Raw genomic sequence first — 12,548 nt, 5'->3', positions numbered from 1 at the left:
TTATGTATTTTCTGGGAGAGGTGCCTATTCAGAGCCTTTATCCACTTTTAATTTGGTTATATGTCCTTTCCTTTATTGAATTGTTGAGTTCTTTTTATACTCTGCATGTGTGTGTGCTGAGTTGCTCAGTCATGTCCAACTCTTTGTGACCCTATGGACTGTAGCCCACCAGGCTCCTCTGTCCATGGGATTCTCCAGGCAAGAATACTGGAGTGGGTTGCCATGCCCTCCTCCAGGGGATCTTCCTGACCCAGAGATGGAACAAGCATCTCTTAACATCTCCTGTTTTAGCAGGTAGGTTCTTTACGACTAGCACCACCTGGGAAGACTTTATTGTCTGTATACAATCTCTTAAATCAGATTTATGATTTACAAATACTTCTTCTCATTCTGTGGATTATATTTTCTCTTTCCTGACAGTGTCCTTTGAAGTATAAAAGTATTACATTTTGATGATTCAATTTGCCTGAAGCTCAGCTATGAGCCAGGTGGCAGAAATGAAAGTGGGCCTAGCCCAGATCCTAGTTTTATATCCCGTGACACTCAGGCCATTCTGTCTCTCTTAGCCATGGACTGAGCCAGACGGACTGGGCAGGTTCAGACTTCAGTACCCCTCAGCCTAGACTATTTAAACATTTACTTAAGATTTGCTTACAGAAGAGGCTGAGACATAAATGAAGACAAGGATGAGGCAGACTCACCCTCTCCAGAAGGTAGCTGAGTGACAACGAGTTATCATTCAGGCTTGTCCCTCTGGGGTACCAAATCTCATGCCAAGCATTTTATTTTGTTTTAATTGCTAGAAAATTATTTTACAATTTTGTGTTGGTTTCTGCTGTACAACAACATGAATCAGTCAATGAGGTGGGGAAGGGGAGGCAGGCTCAGGCCCTTCCCTCCTGAGCCTACCTCCCCTCCCCCCATTCCATTCCTTTAGGCCATCTGTAGTGAGGTGGGTGAACCTCGAGCCTCTTATACAGAGTGAAGTATAAGACCAGAAAGAGGAAAACAAGTATCATATATTAATGCATAAATGTGGAATCTAGAAAAAGGGTACTGATGATCCTAGTAGAGAACAAACTTGTGGACACAGCAGGGGAAGGCGAAGGTGGGATAAATTGAGAAAGTGGCCTTGACATATATACACTATCATGTGCAAAATAGATAGTGGGAAGGCCCTAAATAACACAGGGAGCCCACCCTGTCACTCTGTGACGCCAAGCATTTTAAATCAAATGGAAGGAGTTCTATTAAATGTACCTTTCTCCATCTACTCGAATTTCAAATAATTTTCAAATGTGGTCATAATGGTACGCAGAAAAATTAAAATAATTTACATGTAGCATGATGGATTAAACTGACCAGTCTGCTGGTGGCCTAAAATGCTCAGCCCAGGGATCCCCAGGTTCTTCCGGTGACTTCTTGGGCTAAGAGGACCCAGGGCTCACAGTCCATGATTGCTCAGGGCAATCCCATTGAGAAGCTCTTTTAAGCAATCACTCTTCTGTGATTCCCTTTCTGGAAAATTCTGGTAGCTCAACCCTTTCTCAGACTCCATTCTTACCAAGGCATCCTATGTCTGTGTGTTGCAAGGACTCTGAGCTGTAAGGGATTTCAAGAGAATGAGATGGACAATGTCAAGGGCATCTTGTAAGTAAGCAACAGAGCTTTCTTGTCATGAGAAGGGAAGTAGGAAGGGATCAGGATCCAGTAAAAACCTTGGGTGATCAGAACAAACAGGACACATCATAGGTCTTCAGAACCCCATGAAGAGAAGAGGAAGAGGAAAATCACTCTTGAGGTTCTTCTATGGATTTCTCTGTGATACCAAAGGTCTGGGTCAGCAACAGCCCCAGAGCCTCTGCAGAACCTGGAGCCCTGCAAAGACTGGCTGCAGGTGTCAGAGCTCTGGGGTCTGCACTGGTGGGACCTGCAGTGCCTGTGGTGGCTCAGGCAGCAGCCCCCACACCCAGAGCTGCAGCAGCCCCTGGAGCTGACACCGCAGCAGGAGGAGACTGGGGGGCTCTTCCAGGTTCACTTTAGAGGGCACTTAGAGGCACAGCACTTGGGGGGTGAACTTGGGAAGTGGCTGGCACTGCTGCTGGTTCTGTTGGCAAGATATCTTGGCAAGAGATCGATCAACCTGCAAGAGAATAATTAGAGGTTTTGATAGGTTAAGTCAAGAGTCATGCTCTTCATCTCCTTTAATGAATTTAATGAGTTCATGATAAATACATTCTGAGACACGTTGCAAAGCATCCAGAAGGAAATAATATATTTTTTTCCCCAAGTTAAAAGTACATAGATTTAAATCCAAATGTAGTGAACATTTCATTCTCCTTGGAAGCAGGGATTTCTCCATCTTCAAAGACCTGCATGCAGAATTCAAATCTCTCAAGTGCCATCCTCTTAATATAAACAGGCCCCTAATCTCAGTGAAGTCAATACACACCTTTTAACCCAGGACAGCTTCCAGAGTGGTAGAATGCTAATGACTTCTTAGTGCTGTGTTGTTAGTTGCTCAGTTGTGTCCAGTTCTTTGTGATGCCATGGATGGTAGCCCTCCAGGCTCCTCTGTCCTTGGGATTCTCCAGGCAAGAATACTGAAGTGGGTAGCTGTTCCCTTCTGCAAGGGATCTTCCTGACCCAGGAATCAAACTCAGGTCTCCCACACTGCAGGCAGATTCTTTAATGCCTGAGCCACCAGGGAAGCCCCAACTTCTTAAGTCACAGTCTTTCCCTCCCTTCTGAATGTTATTCCTGCTCAGTGTAGCAGGAATCAAAGACAGACCCTCTTTCCAAAGCCTCCCTCCTTCCTCCCCACCTTCTGCTCTGCTCTTAACCTCCCAGCAGTCAACTCCTCCCCAGTCCTGCTCAGAGTCCCACTGGCTCCACTTTCCACTCACCCTTGTCACAGGCAGGAGTCCCTGGGGAGTCAGAGTTGATGAGATGCTAGAGCCAGGATGTCCTTGGCTCCAGAATTGGCCCAGGAGGGGCAGGAGGTAGTTCTTATACAAACAGGCATGTGCTGGGTCATTCCTGGCATTCCCCAGCTTCCTTTACCCTGCCTCCCAAAAGACCATGGGAGCTTCCAGAATCTCCTCTACGGCAGGGGCTAAGGGGTTTCACCAGCCACAGCCTCCTTCAGGCTGAATACTGAGGAACTGACTGTGGATCCCCAAGGATCCAGGCCCTGGATGAAGACTCATGGAGTGACTCCTAAGGAAACCAGAGAAGTGTTTTAGCCCATCTTTCTCCAATCCCCAAATAAGATCTTTGAGCCTGCTTCCATGGCCTGGCTGGTTTCTTGAGGACTGGCTCAGGAACCGTGTTCCTCCTTTCTGATACACTCGACACTTTCTTCCCTCCCTGGTCAGATCCTCATTCCTGATGCCTGTGTCCCTGGGTAACACGATCATCAGAGGACCAGTGTGGTTCTTCAAGTTCCTTTGGTGGCAATGACGACTGTGACGAAATCCCTTCCCTCATACTATTTAACACAGCAGTTCTCTTATACATATATCCTCTCTCAAATTGAAGCCATGATATCAGGGATCAAAGTATAGCTCTGCTGTTTATGAACTATGTGTATGTGTATGTGTGCTCAGTCTTGTCCAACTCTTTGCCACCCCATGACTGTAGCCTGCCAGGCTCCTCCGTCCATGGAATTCTCCAGGCAAGAATACTAGAGTAAGTTGTCATTCCCTTCCCCAGAGGATCTTCCCAACCCAGAGACTGAACCCAGGTCTACATTGCAGGTAGATTCTTTACCATCTGAACCACCAGGGAAGCCCCATATAAAACTTAAGCATAGTTATTTGGTAGGTGAAATGCATGCAGCCCCATCAACCTCATCATATCAACAAATTAACAAAAATCTTCATCAATTTTCAGTAAAATATATAGAATTAGCTGTGACCTTGCGTATTCCACTGACAACCACATGACAGATGGCCTTTGTCTTCCATTCACTGTGATTTCTGTTAGCCCAGCAGATGCAGGTCATATTTTGACATTGTCCCACTCCCCCACCAAGTCCTACCTCAGCTTCACTCCCTTCTTACCCAGCACTCTGTGCTGCAGATGCCATGAGGTTCTCTCAAGAGTTCCGTGTCACACGCCATGGTCCCAGCTTCATTCTTCCATTCCTTACCCATCCCATTTCCATTATCCAGGAAGCTCAGCTGAATCAACACACATAAAACAGAAGGCAAAGACTTCATTCCCATCAGGGAATCTACAGAGCAGTGCACGTCCATGTGCCCATCACTAGCACATAGGATCTATTGAGTTGTTCAGTTGTCCATCTGTCTCTCTGAGCTAGTCAAAAGCAGTTCTATGTGTGTCTGCATTACCACTGTCCACAAAGGATAAATCCTGAGTGCAGGGTATGTGAGCTGAATGAGTAAGTAAAAGTAGAATGGCAGCCAGTGGGCCTGAGCTATGGGTAATGGGATTGTCACTGAAATTTCCTGCTTCCTCTTTGTCCTTCCTCAAAATCTGTGTCTCAGGAAACACTGACAGCCTGGTCTTGGGAGGATGTGGTCCTGTCACCTTGGGCTGAGCTTGAGGACACACACCTGGGCTCTGCAACAGAAAGCTCAGCGTAAAAGGGCTCTGGTCCTGGGATCCAAGGTCCACAATCACCTCAACAAGAGCCTCTCCGGCTTGCACAGACTCAGGTGAGTGTCCAGCTGAGCTGAAGGGGCTGAGCAGATGAACCTGTGCTTCAGCCAGGAGAGGGCAGTAGGAAGACAGGATGGAGGTGGCAAAAACGGGCCCATGGTGAGCAGCAAGGGCGGGATTGTGAGGAAGAAGAGTCCACAAGCCATGTCAGGGGGTTTGTGGTGCAGCAGACCTCAGCATCTCTCCTTCCTCATTTTCCCAGACCTGCACCCTTTTCCTCCTCACACCCTCAGTGATCTCCTTGCTCCTCACCTGGTGTCTGGAATGTGCTTAGTCACTCAGTCATGTCCCATTCTTTATGATCCCATGGACTGGAGCCCACCATGCTCCTCAGTCCATGGCGATTCTCCAGGTAAGAATACTGGAGTGAGTTGCCATGCATTCCTCCAGGGGATCTTCCTGACCCTGGGATCAAACCCAGGTCTCCTCCCTTGCAGGCATATTCTTACCATCTTAGCCACAGGGAAGCCCAGGATACTGGTGTGGGTAGGCAGGGGAGATCTTTGCCAGGGGATCTTCCCAACCCAGGAATCGAACCAGGGTCTCCTGCACTGCAGAAGGATTGGATGTCTAAACAGAAGAGAGATTTATGCGACTCTAGTTGTGTGTCACTATTTCAAATCCTGAAAGATGATGCTTTGAAAGTGCTGCACTCAATATGCCAGCAAATTTGGAAAATTCAGCAGTGGCCACAGGACTGGAAAAGGTCAGTTTTCATTCCAATCCCAAAGAAAGGCAATGCCAAACAATGCTCAAACTACTGCACGATTGCACTCATCTTACACGCTAATAAAGTAATGCTCAAGATTCTCCAAGCCAGGCGTCAGCAATACGTGAACCGTGAACTTCCTGATGTTCAAGCTGGTTTTAGGAAAGGCAGAGGAACCAGAGATCAAATTGCCAACATCTGCTGCATCATTGAAAAAGGAAGAGAGTTCCAGAAAAACATCTACTTCTGCTTTATTGACTATGCCAAAGCCTTTGACTGTGTGGATCACAATAAACTGTGGAAAATTCTGAAAGAGATGGGACTATCAGACCACCTGACCTGCCTCTTGAGAAACCTGTATGCAGGTCAGGAAGCAACAGTTAGAACTGGATATGGAACAGACTGATTCCAAATAGGAAAAGGGGTATGTCAAGGCTGTATATTGTCACCCTGCTTATTTAACTTATATGTAGAGTACATCATGAGAAACGCCAGGCTGGAAGAAGCACAAGCTGGAATCAAGATTGCTGGGAGAAATATCAATAACCTCAGATATGCAGATGACACCACCCTTATGGCAGAAAGTGAAGAAGGACTAAAGTGCCTCTTGATGAAAGTGGAAGAAGAGACTGAAAAGTTAGCTTAAAGCTCAACATTCAGAAAATGAAGACCATGGCATCTGGTCCCATCACTTCATGGGAATTAGATGGGGAAACAGTGGAAACAGTGTCAGACTTTATTTTGGGGGGCTCCAAAATCACTGCAGATGGTGATTGCAGCCATGAAATTAAAAGATGCTTACTCCTTGGAAGGAAAGTTATGACCAACTTAGATAGCATATTCAAAAGTAGAGACATTACTTTGCCAACAAAGGTCCATCTAGTCAAGGCTACGGTTTTCCAGTGGTCATGTATGGATGTGAGAGTTGGACTGTGAAGAAGGCTGAGCACCGAAGAATTGATGCTTTTGAAGTGTGGTGTTGGAGAAGACTCTTGAGAGTCCCTTGGACTGCAAGGAGATCCAGAGGAGATCAGTCCTGGGTGTTCATTAGAAGGAATGATGCTGAAGCTGAAACTCCAATACTTTGGCCACCTCATGCGAAAAGTTGACTCATTGGAAAAGACCCTGATGCTGGGAGGAATTGGGGGCAGGAGGAGAAGGGGACGACAGAGGAGGAGATGGCTGGATGGCATCACCGACTCGATGGACGTGAATCTTGGTCAACTCTGGGAGTTAGTGATGGACAGGGAGGCCTGACGTGCTGCGATTCATGAGTTCGCAAAGAGTCGGACACGACTGAGCGGCTGAACTGAACTGAACTGGACTGAACTGTGTGTCATGTGCACTGCCTGCCTGCAGGGGGCGCCATTCACACTCTATCTGTAGGGTGTATGCAGTGTCTCTGGAGACTCACCTGGAAGTCTGTCAGCTTTCTTTCCTTCCAGGAGAGAGATGAAACAAAGACAACTCATTAGTCACATTTAACTCCAAATCAGTTCCCATCTCTCTTCTGATCCTGACTCCAGGAGCAATTGGTCTGAGGGGAAGTTCTAAGTTCATATATATATATATATATATATATATATATGCACACACATACACACACACATGCATACATATTCTGTCCTTTTGTCCTTTCAATGACATTTTGCAGATGCTGACTCTATGACTCTCAGCCCACAGTGTAAGGAGCCTGAAGGCAGCAAGGAAACAGAAAGGCCTTTGGGCAGAGATGATCTGGATTAAGACTGTTGATCAACCCCGAGATTTTCTCTTTTCCTCCTTTGATTTATAGTTAAGAGGAAAAAAGGGGGACCTGACATGGAGAGTGGAGACAGTGAAGGGTCATCATCTGAGTGGCAGATCCTCAAACTCTCCAGCCCTAGGCCTTCAACATTCCCTCGGTAGATTCCCAGACGTGTTTCTGATAGAAGGGAGCTGAGTAGTCCCTAAGCTGCTCAAATGTCTGCCCTTGACCCTCAGGACTTTTGAAGTCTGGGTGTTTATAATTCTTCATTCATTCGAACAACATGCATTGAGTACACATTTCAGAAAAGTGTTGAACACAGAGAACTCAGCACTGTATCAGACACAGCTCCCAGCCTTGAGAAGCTTATAGTGTAACAGACGCAGTGTAGACTGACATGAAATGAAAGTATCATTAACTGGAATGGTACTTGCTGTACGTGTGTGGGAAGTCCTTGGAAATTAGGTCGTAGACTTTGGACGTCAGTTCCCATTTGACAAGAGTGAGGCTTCTAGCCATTGTCACTTGTACCACTTGTGGACAGAGAGTAAGGTCCTCAGACTTCAAAATGGCTGTTGATACAGGGCAGGAGCTAAGGTGTTGCTCTGTGGTAACCCAGTTAAGGTGTTTAAGAGGAACTCATGGGATTCAAGAGCCTGGAGTCCCTGGGCTGGAGATTTCCAGAAGGAAGGAGAAAATAGCTACATTTTCCCATTGTATTTAATTTTTACTTTATAGAATGAAGTAATGATTTAAATATGAAGTAATGAATTATCCATATGTAAAAATGGATGTCTTTGATAAGACATTATTGTTGCAATAATGATTCTGAACTTTCTAGATACACAAAGATTGTGGGAACAGTCTTTCTCTTTAAAACTTGAATATTTTGTAATTATGGCCAGTATTTGAACCTTTTCAAAATTTATGCTAAGGCTTCAAGAATAGATAATGTGAGCTGGAAAGAAGTGAAGTTAGTGGTCAAGATACCCATTGAGATAATTTTAAAACATAGCTAAAAATTCCTTGACTTTCTTCTCATTGAGAAATAAAGTCTGCATTCCCTCCTCTTGAATCTAGACAGGCTTATGACAGCTCTAACCCACAGAATATGGTAGAAGTGATGCTGTGTAACTTCTGAGCCTGGACCATGAAAGGTCATACAGATTCCTCCTGGTCCTCTTGGGATGCTGTCTTTGGGAGGTACCATGTAAAGAGTCTCAGGACCACTCTGAGATCATTATCATCCTAGAGAGGCCAGGAATAAAGCATACAGCTGAAGCCAGAATCAACTCCAGTTATCTGAGTGAATGATTCTTTACTACTATTGGATTTGAAAACTAGCATTCAATAGCCAAAAAATAATGCAAATGAGTTCCATTCTACATCAAATCTCTTGAAAAAATTGTACAAGCGTCCAGTCTGTAACCCTCTGAGATGCTTCTCATGTCCTCTTTTTTTCTGTTTTCTCAAAGCCGAGAGGCTCTCATTTGCTGGATGCCCCATGTATTCTTTCCAAGAAAGCCCTCACTTTGGGTTTCTTGAGAGTTCACTGCCTGACCAGTTCATCTCTCTCTCCCAAGTTCATTATTTTCAGATGAACTTGCTCTTTCTCTACCAGGTCTTTCTTTCTGCCTCCAAGTCCTCCATCCTCTTTGGTCTCATTTTCCTCAATGTCTGATCCTTCACACTAGCCTCAACAGAGAAACGGATTCTGAGGACAGCTCATCCCTCCTCTCCCATGTTATACATGGCCTTTTTCTGAGAGTGTTCTCAGCAACCAGACAGCTCCTCTTCTCTCACCTGCCACCCCCAAAACTCCCACTGGGAGACCCCCACAAACCCATGTGAGGAAGAGCAGACCTATTAATGTGCCAGGTTCCTGCCAGGATCATTCCCTGGTGCAGGCAAGCCGGACCTTCAGGAACCGAGGGAGGGGCCCACCGGGCAGCCTTGGGTGGAGCAGTCAATGGACAGGTGAGAGGCATGTGGTGTGAGAAGAGGTTTTATTTCTCTATGTGGTCAAACAGCAGTGAGAACATTGTGAGGCACAGAGCAGGGGAGCCCACGGGCTCCTGGGAAATATACCTTAGAGCCTTCTAGGGAGAGCGTACCACCCTGCTGTGAACATTTCAGCTAGTCAGCCTGGGAAGCAAATACCAGGGTGTCCAAGAAAGGATGCATCAAGCTGGGGCTTTTCCTTGGCTTTTGGCTTCTTGTTTCCTCTGAAATCATGTGTCTCAGCATCAGGAGGCCAGGTCAGCAGCAGCCTCCAGATCCCTGGCCACAGCCAGAGCGCCCGGACTGCAGACCACCGTCACCATCACAGGAGTCGGAGCTCTGGCGCCGGCAGCGGTGGGACCTGGGGCGCCTGTGGGGGCCCAGGCAGCAGCTGCCCTCAGAGCGGGGAGCACAGCCCGAGGAGGCTGGAGGCAGACACTGTGCTGGGCTCTTTGGGGGACACTTGGGGGAGGGGCACTTGGGAGGGGGCTGGCACTGCTGCTGGTTCTGCTGGCAGGACATCTCGGCGGGAGGTCAGTGAGCCTGGACACATTCAAGGAGAAAAGATCAGCGCACAAGCTCCAGGCCGCTGTCTCCCCTGTGAGCGGTCTTACTAGGGCCTATGCTCCTAATCCCAGCTGCCTCCTGAGCTGTGATGTTCAGGAGGAAAGTGGAAATTGATCTCAATGGATCTCACTCTCTACTTGCAGAACCATGCTGTCATCCTCTAAGTGGGTCCCATAGAAACACGGAGAGAAACACACCCCACTGGGAAGTGACCCGTGGAGGATGTCTCTGGGTACATGTGTGTTTCAGGATGAAGCGTGGGGGTGGTGCTGAGAGTCATGTGTCCCAGACCCCAATGCCTCCCACACAGGTCGTTGCTCACTGTCCCCTGTCCCCAGTTGCCCCTCAAAGTCTGATTCTTGCTGCCTCCACAGACACCTCTGCTTTCCTCTTCCCCACCAACCCTGAGTTTGTCTCCCCCACAGTCCTAGCTGAGGCTCTGTCCCCTCCAGTCACTCACCGTTGCAGTGGAGGCAGGAGAAGGATGCTCCTGAGTAGGCTGTGGATGCGCAGTTCAGAGCAGAAGCCCTTTTATCCTGTGCTGGGTGTGTGATGCACGGCCCGAGCATCCTGCTGCTTTCACAACAAGGGGGAGGGCAATGACAACACACACTTCCTACGTGCTTGCCTCGTGTCTTCCTGGGCATGAATCTAAAATTCTACTAAGGTGGAACCAGGATGTCCCTGTGACTGCTGAACCGCTTGCTACTCAGATCTGCTCTGGACCTATCGCTATGTCTTTAGTCATTCATTCACTTCCATTCCTAGACCAAGCTCTGTCCATTTTACTTCATTTGACAAGAATAATATAGAGAGATGTATGACATATTTCTTCTCTGATTATCTCACAGGTTAAATAGATCATGACACAGAGAAGTAAATATATATTTTAAAATAATTTCTAAAAGTCTTTATTGAATTTGTTACAAAGTTGCTTCTGTTTCATGTTTTGGTTTTTTGGGCACAAGGCATATGAAATCTTAGCTCCCTGATCAGGGATTGAACCCTCACCTCCTGTATTGTAAAGTGAAGTCCTAACCTCTGCGTGGCCAGGAATGTCCCTAGACAAATAAGTATATTGATCTATTGAGATATGTGCTATCACAGATGTGTTTACAAAGACCTCAAGCCTAAGATTTTAGCTTGTGATAGTCCATCCCCCTTGTCCCCACATTGCACTGCAAGTCCCAAAGGGTAATGGAGACTCCAGTGTTCTCTGAAGTCTGGTGACAGCTGGTCAAGGTCATTGTCCTGAGGGAGATGGAAGATGTGTAGGGTAAGGGATGGAGGTGGGAGCCAGTTCTTGTCTAAGATAGACAGGTTCCTAAGAGAACCTTACTATCCCATGTGGCAGCATGGGCAGCAGTAGTCAAGTCCCACTAAGAAGGGGCCTACAGCTCTAGATGTGACGAGATTCACAATTGATATTATTAAGAAGAAGGAGGAGAAGGGGAGATGGGGCAAAGTCCACTCTTCACTGAGGCTCTGTTGTGTCCATGCCAATGTGCACTATCGATTCTAACACCGTAGAAGCTAATAGAAGAAAGTGGTTCAGATGTTGGAAGAGCTAAGGGAAGGAAAACTGTGCAAATGATAATAATGAACCATTTTACAAAAAACGGTTGGTAATTTAAAGATTGACCATGGTGGAGGTTTTATATGAACCTCATTTGATATCATAGACCTTATAATGGCTGAAGTGAAAGTGTTGGTTGCTCAGTCATGTCTGACTCTTTGTGACCCCATGGACAGTAGCCTGACAGGTTCCTCTGTCCAAGGAATTCTCCAGGCAAGAATGCTGGATTGGGTAGCCATTCTCTTCTCCAGGGGAGCTTCCCAACCCAGGGATCCAACTGGGGTCTCCTACATTGCAGGCAGATGCTTTCCCGTCTGAGTGCTATTTCCCCATTGAATTTACTGGTGACAATACATATCTATTCCTCATCAAACTGTATCTCCAATATGAAAAATATATTATACTACACTTACCAAAAATAAATTTATCATTGACACTTCAGCATTCACATACTTAAATTTAATTAAATAAAATTACATAAAACTTTATTATAGCAAATGTATCACATTGCATTCCAATTTCTTACAAGCTTGAAGGACTAGCTACCTGTTTATAGACACAAAATTAATAGCAAAGGCTACGGTGTCCTTTCTCTCATCAATGTACAATTTACTTGTTTTGAATCAGTGGTTCCAAAAGTTCTTTCAGGATACTTGTGAGAACATAAATGGTCCTGGACTGGGGGGCTGTTGTATATTTTCAACCCGATATCCCAGTTAGAGTGAACACTAAAAATATATTTCAGGAAGATCCCCTGGAGAAGAGAATGGCTACCCACTCCAGTATTCTTGCCTGGAGAATTCCGTGGACAGAGGAACCTGGCAGGCTACTGTCCATGGGGTCACAAAGAGTCAGACACAACTGAGCAACTAACACTTTCACTTTACCACTATAAGGTCTATGATATCAAATGAGGCTCATAAAAAACCTCCTAAGGCAAAATGTGTAGGTAGAAGGGAGGAGAACTGACTTAAGTCTTAGGGTCCAAATCTAGCTGCAGAAGGGAGCTACTTATTTTTTCATACAGTATGCTTTTCTAGAAATAAGCACAGAGGCCATGTTTTATCCCAGCAATGTGTGGCTCTGTGTTGCTGTGGGGCTACACTTTGGGTGTAACACTTGTCCCCAGTCAATGTGACTCAGATCATTTCAGAACCTGCTAATAGAGCTGCTTTCTGGTCCTGGTGCATCACCAGCTGACTGGTAGCCGGCTTCCTCCCGGCCCCACCCCGAGTCCCTGTCTTAGTCCCTGTCTCCTGATG

At 46.3% G+C, this 12,548-nt stretch overlaps 1 protein-coding gene across 1 annotated transcript; it reads right to left on the bottom strand.

The window, feature by feature from the left end:
* Positions 1-9,131: 9,131 nt before the first annotated feature.
* On the bottom strand, positions 9,132-10,217 carry LOC101121986 (late cornified envelope protein 3B-like). Its single transcript, XM_004002513.5, has 2 exons — positions 10,171-10,217; positions 9,132-9,686 (listed from the first exon to the last, which is right to left on the bottom strand). Exon 2 carries the CDS (start codon positions 9,663-9,665, stop codon positions 9,402-9,404), a length of 264 nt encoding a protein of 87 aa, XP_004002562.1. The 5' UTR covers positions 9,666-9,686; positions 10,171-10,217; the 3' UTR covers positions 9,132-9,401.
* Positions 10,218-12,548: the final 2,331 nt, after the last annotated feature.

The sequence above is a fragment of the Ovis aries genome, chromosome 1 (assembly GCF_016772045.2).
Source record: "Ovis aries strain OAR_USU_Benz2616 breed Rambouillet chromosome 1, ARS-UI_Ramb_v3.0, whole genome shotgun sequence".
Taxonomy (NCBI): Eukaryota; Metazoa; Chordata; class Mammalia; order Artiodactyla; family Bovidae; genus Ovis; species Ovis aries.
Note: the sequence above shows the minus strand (reverse complement) of the source record. Positions and strands in the feature narration are given on the sequence as shown.